At 46.4% G+C, this 15481-nt stretch overlaps 1 protein-coding gene across 1 annotated transcript; it reads right to left on the bottom strand.

Moving 5' to 3' along the window:
- Window positions 1-5600: 5600 nt before the first annotated feature.
- Window positions 5601-11874, bottom strand: LOC142775578 (amine oxidase [flavin-containing] B-like). The gene is made up of 5 exons (XM_075877040.1): window positions 11786-11874; window positions 10936-11047; window positions 9932-10029; window positions 8492-8669; window positions 5601-8283 (listed from the first exon to the last, which is right to left on the bottom strand). The coding sequence occupies exons 2-5, from the start codon at window positions 10984-10986 to the stop codon at window positions 8143-8145; spliced, it is 468 nt and encodes a 155-aa protein (XP_075733155.1). The 5' UTR covers window positions 10987-11047; window positions 11786-11874; the 3' UTR covers window positions 5601-8142.
- Window positions 11875-15481: the final 3607 nt, after the last annotated feature.

Below are 15481 nucleotides of genomic sequence, written 5' to 3'. Positions count from 1 at the left end.
TCTTGCGCGATGTGTACTTACGGACCTTCGGCACGTCGCTCAATGCTGAGCGTTACGGCTTCGCCTCGCTGGACGAATGTGTTGCACAGCTCCAGATCCGTTCACCTGCTGAGAAAAAACGGAAACGCACGCGAGTTCGGGAAGACATCGTTGCTGTGCTGGAGCAATACCCCGAAGGACTGTACATGTCGCATTTCGCCGAAGTAAGCGCTCGCTTGTTGGGCAGGCCGCTGACCGAAGGCATACTTGACTTGGTGCATCGTTACCCGTCACTGTTTCGCGTGGAACGACGTGACCCAAGGGGCGATCTTATTCTCTTACCAGCCGCTGACGTCGAAAGTCCCCAGTCATTGCCACCCGCGTCCCCACTGCCGCCGCAGTCGCGGGTGCGTGTTTCCTACGTGCGCAGCCCCTCCGAAATCTCAGTTCAGCAGCAAATCGAGCCCTTGTGTGGCCTGACGACAGCCATGAACAGGTTCTACGGGATTCCACCACAGAAGCCACCCGGACCCCTCAACGCGTCCCCTGGACGTTTGTGTGCCGCCTTCCTCGAGGAATCGTGGCAGCGCGCCAGGGTCGTCGACTATTTGGTTGGCGAGATCATCGTGGAAGTGGATTTGTTGGACACCGGCGAACGCCGGTGGATCGAGCGCTGTCACCTGAGGCCCTTGGCGTCGCGCTTCGCCGATCTGCGTGCGCAGTGCACGATGATACAGCTGGAGCTGCCTGCAGAGGTGTGCAAATGGAGCAAGACAGCTGGTGAGCGGCTCCGCGAAATGGCTGAAGATTGCTGGCTCACCTGCAACGTTGTAGACGAGGAAGGAGCCCGTGCGCAGCTCGTGAATGACTATGGCAAGTCACTGTCTGCACTGCTCGACGCGGAAGGCTTGTGCGTGCGGGCATCACGACGCGTGCAAATTACGAGCACCTTCGCTCTGCACGTTGTGCGACTTGGTTCCCGGCGGTACATCTTTGCTTTTGACCTGTCAGGTCTGCTGGGCTGGCCAGGTAACAGCGCGCTGGAGGAGCTCGAGCGTCGCGGCATTTTCTTCAGGGTACAGCATTTGCAGCGAGGTGATGACAAGGCCTCGTGGGATCTTGTGGCACCCCTCCTCCCTAAGGATGTTGACATGGTGTACCTCTTCCCGGCCGAGAACATCGTGGATGCCATTAATGCGCTTGGGTTCCCGACAAAACAACTGAGCAAGGAGATGATGTGCAAACTGTCACAGCTTGCTGATGATTGGTAATTTCTGACGTCTCATTTGCAAGTGTGCCTGCCCTGGGTGACAACTAGCGTTTGGACACAAGAGTCATGCTGTTCGCACTACTCATGGCACTCACGACTTAACTCCCACATGTCTTTCATAGTTCATTTCGTATACCTTGGCATAGTTTTTTGAATACTGTCTTTAGCTTTTGCATGCCTTGATATTCACCAACTATTGAGGTAACAACAGTATATGCATTTGCTGGTATAAGCAGCTGTACTGCAGTTTTAAAATAGATGTCCGGTTCACAACTTGCTGAAAAGTAGAAAGGTACACAAGAATAAAGTTCAATAGCATGTTCTTGTCAGAAAAACCGTGTTGCTCACATTTGGAATTGGTGCAAGTGCACTTGTAATCAGCAGCCTGAAATTATTTTAATTGTGGACAACAGTCTGTAAATACACATTACAAAAGCAGGGCATGCAAGAGTGTTTTCATTCATGGAAGAATTCATCTCACTTGTGCACATTTGATGCAGTTGTAAGTGTTTCTTTTTGTTAAGCATTTGTTGTACATGCAATTTGTCAGTGTGTTGTGGTTGTACAGGAAAGTGTATGACACATGTTACAGCCATGCCAAACATGGCTTAGAGTGTCAGCTATGCTCCAAAGACTTGTACTAAAGGCATAGTACTGTTAATAAAGATAAGTTTCAGCTATTGTCGTTCTCATCACTAACCCTTTCAAACATAGGCAGAGAGTGTGGGAGAGCTGAGGGCCTTGGGCCCTTTCAGGGCTGCATCATAAGAGGCAGATCCCCCCCCCCCCCACCGCCCCCCACGCGGTGCTCAAACGGGATATCTTTTAAGAGCTTCACTTAGGCTCTCATCCACCACCAACGGACTGTTGGCCATCCTTTATTGCAGCTATTTCACAGGGAACTATTTATGCCCTTTCCTTTTCAGGCGTTAAAATTCGGATCATTGGGCAGAGACAAGTAGGGAGCCTGGTACCGTTGTCGCATTGAAAACTAAGTCGCAGGGTGACGAAAATTGTGGCATTTGCACCGCTCATGTGCAAGATAAGTTAGGGATGTACATGTATACTATCTTCTTAATTATCTTTTTAATAATTTCGATTAGTCTTTTTCTCTCTCACGATATATATATGCAGAGAGAGAGAGAGTAATCTGGAAATGCAAGTCTGGTGCGCCTCCTCTTCTGGGAGTACGAAAACTCTCCGCCTATGCTTTCAAAGAATGTCTTCCACCACTTGTTTACAAAGCATCTAGTTAAAAAGATGGGTTAGAGATTGCTATCTTTATTGTGTATGTGAGCTGACATCTGATGTTGCGTGCAAGCTGTAATGAGAATTCACATGGCGGTAACCATATTAGGGTGCTGTAGCACAAGTTTCTCAGGTGAAGCACTTTATATAGCCTTGGAGTAAGCAGTTTTCAGTTGACTGCTATTTGAAGCCATTCGAAGTCAGCGCATTGAAGTCGCGCAGTCAAAACACGATTCAATATCATGATGTGTATGCACCAATATTGGGATCAAACTCGACGTCATTAGTTACCTTCAGTCTCGGCCAGTTCTGTGTATGTACCTGAAGGAAACAAGCTACTGGATTTGCAACTATTCCTTGAGCAAATTGATTAGGAGTCTGTAAGCAAGATAGATGCTTTTCCTTATATTAGCAAAGTTCGATGGAGGCGAAAATGCTGTAGGCCCGTGTGCTCAGATTTGGCTGCACTTTTAAAGAACCCCAGGTGGTCGAAATTTCCACAGCCCCCCACTACGGCGTCTCTCATAATCGTATAGTGGTTTTAGAACATTAAACCCCACATATCAATCAATTATATGAGCGATGGAAGTAGTGGCGTGTGCACTCTGATGCAGCTTGCTTCATATGCCCACTGTGAAGATGTTAGTAATATTTCATTATAAAGCATACTTTGCACACTTTCAAATGAGAGCTAACAGTATCACTGAATGTGCAGTATTGCGTGGTGGCATTCAAAATATTTGGAGTTAAGCCTAGACCCAGAGCTATACAGCACTGGCAATTTGAGTTTCTCGGGCTGTTAGGTGAATCATCATCAAGGTGGTAATCTGGGCACATTGGCAATCCATTTCCTATGCATGGTAAAACTAATCTGCACTGCATGGTGAACGTGCACTAAAGATGACAACGCATGGAGGAATGTACATGCTGTGTACGTGAGTGTGTGTTCTTTTATTGTGCCACCTTCTCCAGTGCACGTTTACCACTCTGAAACTTATAGAACAACACCTTTGTGAAGTGATATGGCATGTTGAACAATTACATGATTAAAGGGCCTCTAAAGAAATATATAAGTCGAGATTGCTTAAATAGTGGTCCAGAAAGCTCATAGTGCTAGTTTCATGTCAAGGAAATGCTCATTTTAAAGTAAAATCGCACTTAGTGGTCCGCATCGTGGTATCACCCTTGAAATCGTTAGCCTGGAAGCCGACTTTTACGTCACGGTTGTCGTGGCCAGTGTTGCCTGCCTTTACTGCACAGCTGCCGACACAATTAGCAGAAGAGGGAAGTACCGGGAGCCACAGCAGCAATAACAGCCATTAAAAAATTTTGTGCCTGCTTGGCTCAACTGAACCTAGCTAGATACCACCTGACCAGGCGAAACTGGAACTTTCAAACTATTGAGTTATTATAACAGTATGTCTTAATGTATTAACTCTATGGTAATATTAGGTGGTTATTTTTTCTATGAATCAGGCCAACAAACAAACAGTATTTCATTACTTGTTGTAATGCTTAGAAGGTTCTTTATATACTGTTGATTACCTGTGATTGTAGTCGAGCCTTTTGATGTCATTGGGATCATTTCAAAATGTTTCACTTGTGGTGCATATATTTATCCTAATTTCGCTATTAGTAGAACACTGCTGTTGATAATAATGTAAAGGGGGCTCATTGAGCGAGCCGAGCTAGCGGATGGTAGCTCGGAAAGAGCGTAGGCAGTCCAAGATGATGTTGCTAGTTCGTCTATCTTGTCCCTTTTTCTCGTGGTAATGATAGTTCAGCAGATGGCATCAACGTCTTTCTTCATTATAATTACCCCCGGCTAAAAAGATGAAGCCATCCTGGCAATCGTTGGGAACAAGCGGGTTGAAGTAGGGCTCGAGATGGTCTACGTGAACGATGTCACGTCCACGCCGACGACGGTCGCTTGGTGGCGTGAGAGGCTCAATGGCGCAGTTCACGGGTGATGTACACTCGACCATGCAGTAGGGACCATGATTATTGGAGAGTAACTTGGGAAATAAACCAGGGGCGCAGAGCGGTACATGCAGCCATACAAGTGCTCGAGGAACGTTCTCCCATCAGATCGTCTTCCTTCATTATAATATTGATGTTTTAGACATTACCATGCATTGATCATTCATTCCGACACAAATTGTTATTTGCCTTTAATTTCCCTCAAGTATCGGTAAAATCACCGTAAAACACTCGTCTAGAAAATGGGTATCTGCATCGCAGACAGCCAGTTGAGAGGGGCCTATTCTGGGCCGGTAGCTGACCGACAGTAGTTACCAGCCGCAGCGGTTGCGGTGCTCAAAGGCTGACCTCAAGGTCATGGGCTTGAATTCTCGCAATGAAAGCTGCATTTCAATGGAGGAGAAATGCTAAAGGCCCGTTTATTCAAATTGTGCACCAGAGGGTCAATACTTCCGGAACCCTCCGCTATGGCATCGCTCATAATAACAGTGAATAGTGGCGTGCGGGTTAGTTCTAGAGGGCGCCCAATATGTTGCGAGGTAGCGTTGGTGTATATTTATTCGTTCAATAGCAGTGTTTGTGCAGTTCCTTACAAATGTTTGAATAATGCTTCTAGTCACTGTGAACTTGTATGTGCAAAAATGCTTGTACTTTTTTTATGTTTACCCACCCAGCTAAGATCTGGTACCAGATTGCAGTACCAATAAATAAATAAATAAATAAATGAATATGAGGCAGGTTGGGCACTGATTTAGGTTTAGCTTTAACGAGACATGAGAAAGAAACTTCTTTCTTGGGTGCCTTTTTTTCCTAGTCTGTGCCAAAGTGTACCCCTTTGAGAGCAGGCTGTTTTGTCAAAAATGTTACAGCACAGAAAAAATGCAGACTGACAAGGCACTGTCGACATGAACCTGCCCGAAAAATCGCACTCCTGAGCTATTTTGCTTAAGATTCCAGCAATTCGTTAGGAACCCACTTTAGTTCACAGGTCACTGTGGAAAAGCTTTTTAAGTTCATGCTCAACTTCCCCTTCACTCCTCTCAACAAGCTTGTGCACTGATATAAAGAAAGTACAGCACTGGCCATGACATGTGCGCTGTCTTTTTCAAGAAGCTTCCACCAAAAAGAAAGATCAGCAAGCTTTATTGTACAATATTGCTAGGTTCCAATGTCCTTTATTTTTGTTGAGAAGTTAATTTTCCAGTCAGACTCGTGCTGGTTGAGATGTACTGTGAACATAAAGTGCATATTGTCTGCAGGGTGGTTTCCTTGGTACAGTTATGTGGTCTTCTTCTCTACCTGAAAAGAGTAAAGCTTGAGAGGGCTGGTAGTTTTTTCTTGATGCATCAAAAGAAAGGCTCATGTTTTTTATGCTTTTGGTGAGAGATATCATCATGAAAATATATTGATAGATAATTGTGTGTATGCTAATGCTGACTCGCTCGTGGGTTTTACAAATGACCCCAGTGTTGTGCAAGTACAGTTGTGTTGTTTCTTTTCTGGATCCCTATCCATCATCACACCTGTTGAGCTGTGTGCACAGTGGCTAATAATTGAATGCCAACATGCCTGAGCCACTGCAACAGGAACCAGTGTAAACTTTGTGCAACTCTTTATTGCCTCAGAGGGCTGCCACGCATGGGCGACCGTGCTATTAGATTGCTCGCCATTGTTGATCCTATTAGCAATACTAGACTCACACTTGGCCTTGCTACAAGTAGGGCCTAGTGACCTGCACTCCCAAAGCATGTATGCTAATGTAGCCGTCTGTCCGCAGGCAATGTCGGGGAATTTGTGGAGATTAATTCCAGTATGCTAACGGTGGGTACGAATGGGTTCAAGGTAAGTGGAACGAGGGAGGCCTGCTTTCCATTGAGTTTTGAATATGGCACCGGGAAATCCGACCTCACCATGTAGTAACACTTGGTAATCTCATTGTGAGTGGTAGGGGTGTCTATATGTCCCATGTCAACAGCGCTGGAGCCATCGCCTAGATCGAGATCAGCACGGTCAGAGAGCCCACGCGCTGCTGTGGGCTCCGACTTGCTTGGCTTCAGGGCAATGCACTTCACCGAGCCGACATGCGCGGGGAACCAATATATGGTGTGAGGGACAATCCTTTTGCTGGTGGAACTGGCCTGTGTCAATATGCGGCCCTTTTGGAAGGCGCTGACTGCGGCTTTTGAGTTGCTTTACACCTCTTCACATCGACCGCATGCGATGCTTCGCAGCGAGTCACATTGTCGAGGTCAGCCCCAAGCTTTTGTTCTGTGCTGCTCGCCTCAGTGTGAATAACCTTTCCAGCCACTATACTCATGATACCCGTGACCCACATAGAGGTATAGTTGTTATTGTGCTGGGAGAGTGTACAAACTAGGTTAGTCTATTTCATACCACCAGCTTGTGCTTGGACAGTAGTTAGAGTGTTCAAGAATCCAGAACACCGTGTGCTTGGGCCTCATGGTGTGGCACTATGATGTGGGCCATTGTGGAGCACGTGAAAAATACATGCATTGTACCCGTGGGGTTTTCTTCTCTCGGGATGTGCGCGGAAAACCATCCAGGGGAGTCTCCTGCAAGCTACAGCTTCTTAGTTTGAGTTGCCACACATTACAGGGCCGCAAATAGGAGGTACGACCTCCCCCCCCCCCCCCTACGCAATTTTTTTATGCTGTAACGTCTTGGATAAATATTTACACTTTGCAAAAGTTATCACCAGTCGCCATTTTACACAGCCCCCCCCTTTTTTTTTCTCCAAAAGAAATTCCTGGGCACGGCTCCGTCACAGAAAGCCTTTGAAGTAGGGGGAGGGGGCAAACTTTTTAGAAATGGTCATTTTTCGCTCTGTATGCCATGGCGATAGAAGATTTGGGGGGGGGGGGGAATCGCGTGTGCCAGTGTGCCACTCCCTGGTTACGCCACTAGTGAATGCATATTTTCAACTTTAATAATTCGGTGAGGCAAACAAAGTAATGCGAAAACTCATGAGTCAAGCAGCACTGGCGTAGCTTGCAGTTCTGGGCAAATGGTGCGTGCGTAAAAACGTGCAAATTGAAAACGCCCAACTTTTGGCGTTAGTGAGTGCTTGTGTCGATATTTTTTTACGCTTGCAAAACAAGACAAACGACGCTTGTAATCCAAGTATTTATGGCAGTGTGAAGTTGTCTGCGCTAACAGATTGTCCATGTAACAAATGGAAATTTCCTGCTGATTAAAGCGATTGTTTGCCCGATCTTTTTGTGAACTGCTCGCCAAAAGGACGTTCACTGTTCTTCGGGCCTTCTTGAGCAAATGGAGGGATGAGATGAATATTATTTGGCAGCAGATGCATTGTCATTGCATAAAGGACGGCATGCGGTTAAAGTCCCTAAAGAACTACAGTAGCGCCACCCCTTGCTTCTTCCTCCTCTCTCAGCAGCTGCTCAGCGCCCCTGCAGCGTCCTGCAAGAAACTACGAACTAAGGCATACCCTCTCTTGGGGCTCAGTGAAGGGTAAGCCCGTGCAGCACCCCCTCATCGCTGGTGTTGTCGTGGAAGCATAAAAAAACATGCGACTGAGGACAGACAAGATGGTGCTTGCACTACCAAGGCTACCATGCATGGGGTAGAGAGGAGGAGCCTGCACAGTGAAACGAATGGCGCTACTTCAGTTATTTCTAGGGACGTTACCGACGGTAACAGAGCAGCGCACAGCCGACAGTGGCACCCACTGCCGGAACCAGGAAGCAAACGAGCGACAAGAAGTCGTTGACAGAGGGCAAGTGCTTCTCCATGAACGTGTCTGTGAACGGGATCTCGGGGATCACCTGCAACAGAACGATGCACTCATCAATGCTGTAAATAGAGCTGTGAACATCGTTACAAAACCTAATTGATGTGCGCGGCGCCTGGAATCTCCCTCCCCAACACACAGGCACAGCGTGTTGGGGAGGGAAATTATTTTGAACATCCAAGACTGGTTAAGTGTTCATCTCATGATTCTCCCGTCAAGCATTGCAGCGATACAAGACTCACATCATCGACTGGTGGTTCGGGCTCCCAGATGCGCTCCTCGTCGATCAAGCCTTGTGAGTGAAGAACTTCCTTGGCAGCCCTCTCGCCAGCTTGGATGGCACCGTTGATGTAGCCCGACCACTGACTTGCCGTCACGGTGCCGGCCAAGTGAAGCCGCCTGATGGGCTCTCTGATTAGACTGCGCCAGGAGGATCACGGCAATCGCGATGTAGGCGGCAAACAAAATGCGCACGCAGCTGATTTTCGACTATCAAACATGAGAAGAACTGAAATGCGAAAAAAAAAAAAGCTGGGTGCATATTCATAATTTTGCACTTAGCTGTGATAACCAGACCCCCTGTTAGGTCCAAGTCTAGGGATACCAACCGAATTTAAAGTTGATGCGCGTACTAAGTCACTGCACGAATTTCCCAGTGAGAGTTCGCTTGTGTCAGCTGTAGTTATTTGCCGACATTCTGTTGGAAAATAAAAAGATCCACGTAGAATTCCTTCCTGGAGCGGAATGATGCATTGCAAAAAATTTCCCTGCTGATCACCTACTATAATTCGTCCTATAGTGAGCGCTCTTTGTTCTTGTTTATGCCAAGTATTACGTGCTCGTATTTCCTGTGCTTGCAAAACATTGCGGGCTTTTTTGAAGCGCTCTTGTTGGCATTGGCACTGCATATGTCATCCTTCAACAGCGAAGCAGTATATTAAGATCTCAGGTGTTGTGGCATTGTCTGCGGCGCGTGGAAACTCCTTTATCCAACGAGTGGCTTATTTTCAGATGCGAAGGATTTATGCCGGGGGCTGTGTCCATCACTCCCTCCCAGGTTAGGACCACCTTAAACCAAGCGACAGTGTGATGTGATTATATAGTCATTGGTCATAATGACGTCACAACTTCACATCCTCCGTGACTTGTGTCGTAATCTTCTATGACGTTCGATTTCCATACCATTCGTATTCATGTTGTCGCCGAAGAGAGTCACTTTTTCTGCCTGCTGTAAGGTTTGCGCCTTAAATTTTGCTAGGCTAATAGTGAAATAAAACTGCGACATCTTTGGTAAAATAGAATAACTGGTGGAGAAGGAAAGATAGAAAGGCTAACCTGTCCAGGATGATTGGTTTGCTACCCTACATAGGGAAATGGGATGGGGGAGAAAATAGAAAGAGAAATAGCACAGCACAAAGACAAGCCCACGGTAAGTAACAGTCTATCAATCTGGCGTGGAGTGCGACATTACTGTTAGAGCCGCTTGTCCAGGTCAGCTTTTTTGCAAAGTTCTTTTTCTTTTTTTGTGTGTGAAACATGCCGAATACAAACTATTAGGATTGATTGTCGAAGTGAACAACCCTTGTCCCTTACATTAATCTTTCTAGTGCAGAGGAGAACGGCGGAATGATTGGTCTTGTCCCTTTTGCTGACTTCGCCCGGAAGAAGTGTAAATGGCTTACTTTTTGAAAGTGGTGAGGAATCCAGGCGGCATCATGCAAGTATAGCAGCCTCGCGCGTACTGCTCTCCTGTGCAGTTGTACTCTTCGTAGTGAATGGGCTGTAATCAAAGAGCACAAAATCGCACCATATCAACACATTTTTTGGCCACATACATATCACAATGAACATAGAATGCATCATCCTCTCTCACTAACGGAGAAATCGCACAAGAACCAGGAGCGAATACAGGATTTTTACGAGGAGGTTGGGTGGTCAGCTTATGGGAGGGGGAGTTCGGGACATCTAGATACTCTTCTGGATCCTCGAGCGACAAAAACACCGTCTACGACTTCATTCAATCTTGCTATCTTTAAACCAGAGCTCGATTTGCTAAACGTAGTGGCGTTAATCATGCGGGAGGGGGCGGGGATGTTCAGGGCGACTATAGCGAATTTCCCACACGCGCGGTGTGGCTGAGTGGCAGATACAATTATGCGATACAGCTATATACGTGCGAAGTGGGAAGGGGGGGGGGGAGAGCAAAAGTTTATTGCAGTGCATCCCCTTAATAAGTCGAATATATGGGGCAGACTTCGTCCCCTCCCCGTGCATAGGCCTATATATAGGCATATCTTTTGCGTTCAGTATAGGTTTCACGTTTAGATTTCAAAGAAGCAAAATATTCTATTCTCTATTTTACAAGCTTTCAGATTTAAAGAAATAGTTCGTCCGTGGTTGCGAGTTTGGTAAATTATGATTATCACTGCATTTGCGGTGCAGACAGCGTCACAAGAGTTCCTGTGCATGCGTCCACCTTCTTTTCTGTTGTGTAAGAATAGCTGGCGCTTTCATGAACAAGATCGGTTGAAACACAGTGCTGTTTCCCGTGCTTTCTTTTTTGCAGGAACAGAATCTGTAGCAACTGTTACACAAACCATATCGCAAACAGACAGCTGGATCATTTCTAGCATCCGTGAATGACCAAGCACTGGTTTCTTAAAAAATGGAGATGTAGCGCACTCACATTGAAGGCCTCATCAGTCTTCATGGCAGTTGCGTACGCCTTGATGATCATATTTTTGCGTTCCTCAGGCAAAAGATTCACCAGACTCCTCGCCTTGCTGGCAGGCAGCAACCTGCAAGAAAAGGCGTACCATTCACAAAAACTGCACCACCTAGACACTTTCAGTGAATTTAGTGCTAGGAAATTTAAGTGGCACCTTCTGGACAAACGCGGTTTCAATTCGAAGAAACAAGTCAGTTTGAGAGCAAGCTCATCTATTACACTTCACAGTAAACGAAGTACTAGCTCAATTTCGTAGTTCACAAACTTTTTTCAGCGAAGTTCCAGAAGACACAACGCCGAGCATTTTCGAACGTTTGTTTTCATTCCACCTAGTAATAAAACATGTGAACAATTACAGACAACGCTTTAAATGGCACATTTAAACATTTAACAATGTGCTTCATTGAGAAAAGCTTGCTATTTTTAGAAACGAAAAATTCTCACGTATCTTTCAAGCATAACATTTATTTAAGAAAGTTTAACACTGACAAGCTCGGTAGTACTAAAACGATGCACACTTGAAGGGCACACAAAATTTTGATGCCCCTTTAAATATAAACGAGCCCTAAAAATATTCTAATTGCACTAGGCTTTTTCTGGTACATCACACATTTTATCGCCAAAGGAAATCAGTTCTCATAAAGAACTCCTGTCGGACTTTGTGCAGACGCTTTCAGTCGCATGCAATGCAAGTTCACTGTCAAAATAGACAAAATAAGGCTACTTCATGCATATATTAGATTAAATATTGTGGCCCATTAACTGATGCCAGTTACATATAGAGCTGCCAAATAGAGGTTGTGCATACCCAAGTACTGTCCGTCCGGCTTTGTGTCATCGATTGTGTACACGACGGGGCAGTCTTCAGACAAGGTGAACAACATGGAGCCGGAGTATCCTATGAGAAAAAGTGGAGAAAATTGGCAACATGTTACACTGTTCATAACACTCGAAGTCAAAAACCTGTTGCACGCTTGGTGACGCATCAGTTTATACAATGTACAAACACAGACTTCTTGCAAGACAAAACAAGCCACAGTGTGAAAGGCATGCATTAGATTAGCCTGTCAAATGCATTGTTACTGCGTTCCCTTCTCACCCACCCCTCTCCTTGTGCACCTCTTGTGGTTCATCTTGGTCACTCTGTGCAATGCGACAGGACACAAAAAAAGACGAGAGACAAAACAAGCGCAGCATATTAACTGGGTTTACTGAAGCTTCAAATCAGGCTTCTCACGGCCTAAGCTACTTTCATGCCCCCTATAAGTATAAACAATTAGCAACAAAAAGCCGCAAAAAGGTAACCAAGAAAAGTATAAAAAGGCACGATATGAATTGCATGAGAATCTACCTATACATGAGAAAACTGCGGAAGTAAGCTGGCTATATGCGACTTGTGAAGCATAGATACCCATATTCCTTATCACTTAGGATACTCGGCTACCTTTCCTACTGATATAGAAGGTTTCTGTTAGCCTGTGGCCTAATAGCTTCCCTTCCTTGGCCAGAACTGCCGTGTCCTTGAAAAACTGCCTAGCAACCGCCTTTCGCGGCAGTGCAAAAGCAGATGCAAAGATGGGGCAGAATAAAGAGACCGCTCATGCTCCATTAGTCACATATGTTACCATGTGGTGCGCTCTTACCTATGTACAATTTTTGACATGTTAATAGAATCTACAAACCGTATGCGCACCGACTGCGTAAGGTACATAATTATTCCGGTGCTGGAGAACGAATTCATTTCTACGCGACTACCTACACATCCGTCTCTCTTTTTCCTTGCCAGGTTACACGCTTATTAAAAAAGCTTAGCCAGCGTGAAAAAAAACTACTTTCACCACATAATTGTGCCCGATCTTAGCGTAGGATGAGACCGTTCAAAGGTGGATTTGAGGCTTCAATAAACCCAAGAGTTGATAGGCAGTCTGCGATTGTTTGTCGCACCTTCTTGTTCGTGACTCTAACTCCCACCGTAGTTCCACTAAGATGAACAACCTTGCCCAACTTTTCAAGCTGCTTACCTCATGTGGTGCTGCGCTTCCTCTTAGTTATATACAATCAGGGGCCATGCATCATGCAAGACATGAGGAGCGATCGACACACGTTGGATTACTGAGGTCGGCCCACCACCCTTGGCCAAGCATCTGTGTCATGTGATGATACTATTATATGACGTTGTAACCACGTCGCAAAAAGTATCTTTCTGTCCGAGCTCATTCTCTCTCCACACACTGCTCACACCGGAAAGGTCACGTGGACCTTTTGTACCACTTCTAGTGTCCAAAGTGTTTTGCTCAAGGTCTCCAGGCAATGAGTGACGTAGGGCTCTCACCTTAAGGTGCACTTGATCACTGCTGCCTCACATTCATTAGAGATAGCATACTTCATTTCTCAGTGGGCTATCCTTAGTGAAAGTAGAGGTAGCAAAGGGTTTCAGCAGGCACAGAAAGTGCCTCTACGGTACACACTCGTATCCAAGAATGAGGTTCGCTCACCGATTTTCCTCCAGAAGGGATCCTTGTAATAAACGAGGCACTTCCACACGGAACCCATAGGCATTCGCTGCAGCAGCTGGTTGCGCATTGGAGGCAGCGGCGGTGAGTAGTGGACGCGCATTTGCATAAGAGGAGCCATGGCCATGATCACGTGGCTGCCCTGCAGGTAACATTACAAGCGAAATCATAGTATGAGCGTGAATTTGCGGACAGCGGGAAGGCTGTGCCGCAGTTGTCGTCAGTACATAGAAGTGGCACGCGAGGCCACATCACATATGGCAAGTACACATCGTGGCAGGGTGTGATTTGATTACAACCATTCAACAATTGCAATTCCTTATCATTCAGCGCGATAGACGTCTGGCTGACGCACACACTTTGTTTTCTTCATGTGCTCGTAATGTTCCACAATCTCGCGATTGATTTGGCTATTACGCCCATACATTATCTCTGTTTTATAAAACATTGGTTCGCTGTGGCACGTTCTGCAATGCGCAGCTGGCTTCACGCTAGCCAAGTTCTTGACAGTGGTGTGGTGCTCTAAACGACGGTGATTAATGCAGTGAAGTACTTTTTACCACATGACCATAATAGAATGCTATAAACTACTCCCATCAAGCACGGCCCGACCTGCCGCCAGTGCTTGTCTATTGACAAGATCACATAGCTTGCTTACAAACACGGCCGACCTTCCCACTTTTTTTGAGGGGCTAAGCTCCTTATGATGTGGCTCGTGTGTCCTCCGATGTCGTTGTGCGTAACCGCCTCGCATTAGTTTTTGAACTAGCCATAAAGGGCGGTACTTGTACTATAAACAAATGCATATATGCTGAATAATGCAAATAGTACGATACTAAAGGGCGTTACTTGTGAAAATATGAATGATAAAAGGTGAATTTCATGAAAACAAGACTGGCAAGGTTCTGTTTGTCGTTGCATAAGTCAATTGCCAAACTTAGGGGTGGTTGTTGCCATACTGCCGCCAAATTTGGTAGAGAAATTTGCTTCTGTAGTTGTGGCTTCTTTGTGAGGGTTTGGTGTCGTCCGTAGTGCATTTTCTGACCCTGAAGGATCACACACACACATGCCGGCAAGGTTCTGTTTCGCGTTGCATGAAGTGTCGCCAGACTTGAGGGGTCAGTGTTGCCAGACTGCCGCCAGACTTGGCGGAGAAATTTGCTTCTGTAGCTGTGGCTTCTCTGTGAGGATTCGGTGTCGTCCGTGGTGCATTTCGCGAGCGCATGAGCAGTGCTGCCCGTTTTAATTAGTGGAACGAACCGCACCTTGCAGACGTTGGGACGCGTCCTCTTGCTGTGTGCGCAGCTGTGCAATTAAGAGATCGCGTCTCAGTATTAGGGACGACGGGGAAAACTGAATAGAGTCGCAGCAGGTAATGCGCTACCCCCCCCCCCCTAGCAAGGGGAAGCGTAGTGTCCCCGTCGTGGTGCGCGGTTGATGTGGCACGATCACCTGTGAAAAAAAAGAAAATCTCTTAATTGCACAGCTGCGCACACAGCAAGAGAACGCGCCCCAACTGCTGCAAGGCGCAGTTCATTCCGTTAATTAAAACGGCCAGCGCCCCTCATGCACTCGCGAACAAGTTCATCGCTCATGCACTCGTGAAATGCACGGCGGACGACGCGTCGTTGCTTCCCTAACTCAGAGACAAGATCTCTTAATTGCACAGCAGCGCACACAGCAAGAGAACGCGTCCCAACGTCTTCACGGCGCTGTTCATTTCGTTAATTAAGATGGCCAGCGTCCCTTGCCGGGTTCGGCAAAGGTCGCTCATGCACTCGCGAAGTGCACCACGGACGACCCCAAACCCTCACAGAGAAGTCACAACTACAAGGGCGAATTTCTTCGCCAAATTTGGCAGCAGTTTGGCAGCAACCACCCCTAAGTCTGGACACGTTGACACAATTTATGCATTGCCAGACTACAGTGGCTAGAATAGGAAAGTGTGATGAGCGGCCTACGGAGCGCACTGAAGCCTCCGAAGAGGAGCC

This window comes from Rhipicephalus microplus, chromosome X, assembly GCF_043290135.1.
Source record: "Rhipicephalus microplus isolate Deutch F79 chromosome X, USDA_Rmic, whole genome shotgun sequence".
Taxonomy (NCBI): Eukaryota; Metazoa; Arthropoda; class Arachnida; order Ixodida; family Ixodidae; genus Rhipicephalus; species Rhipicephalus microplus.
This window is presented reverse-complemented; position numbering and strand designations above follow the sequence as displayed.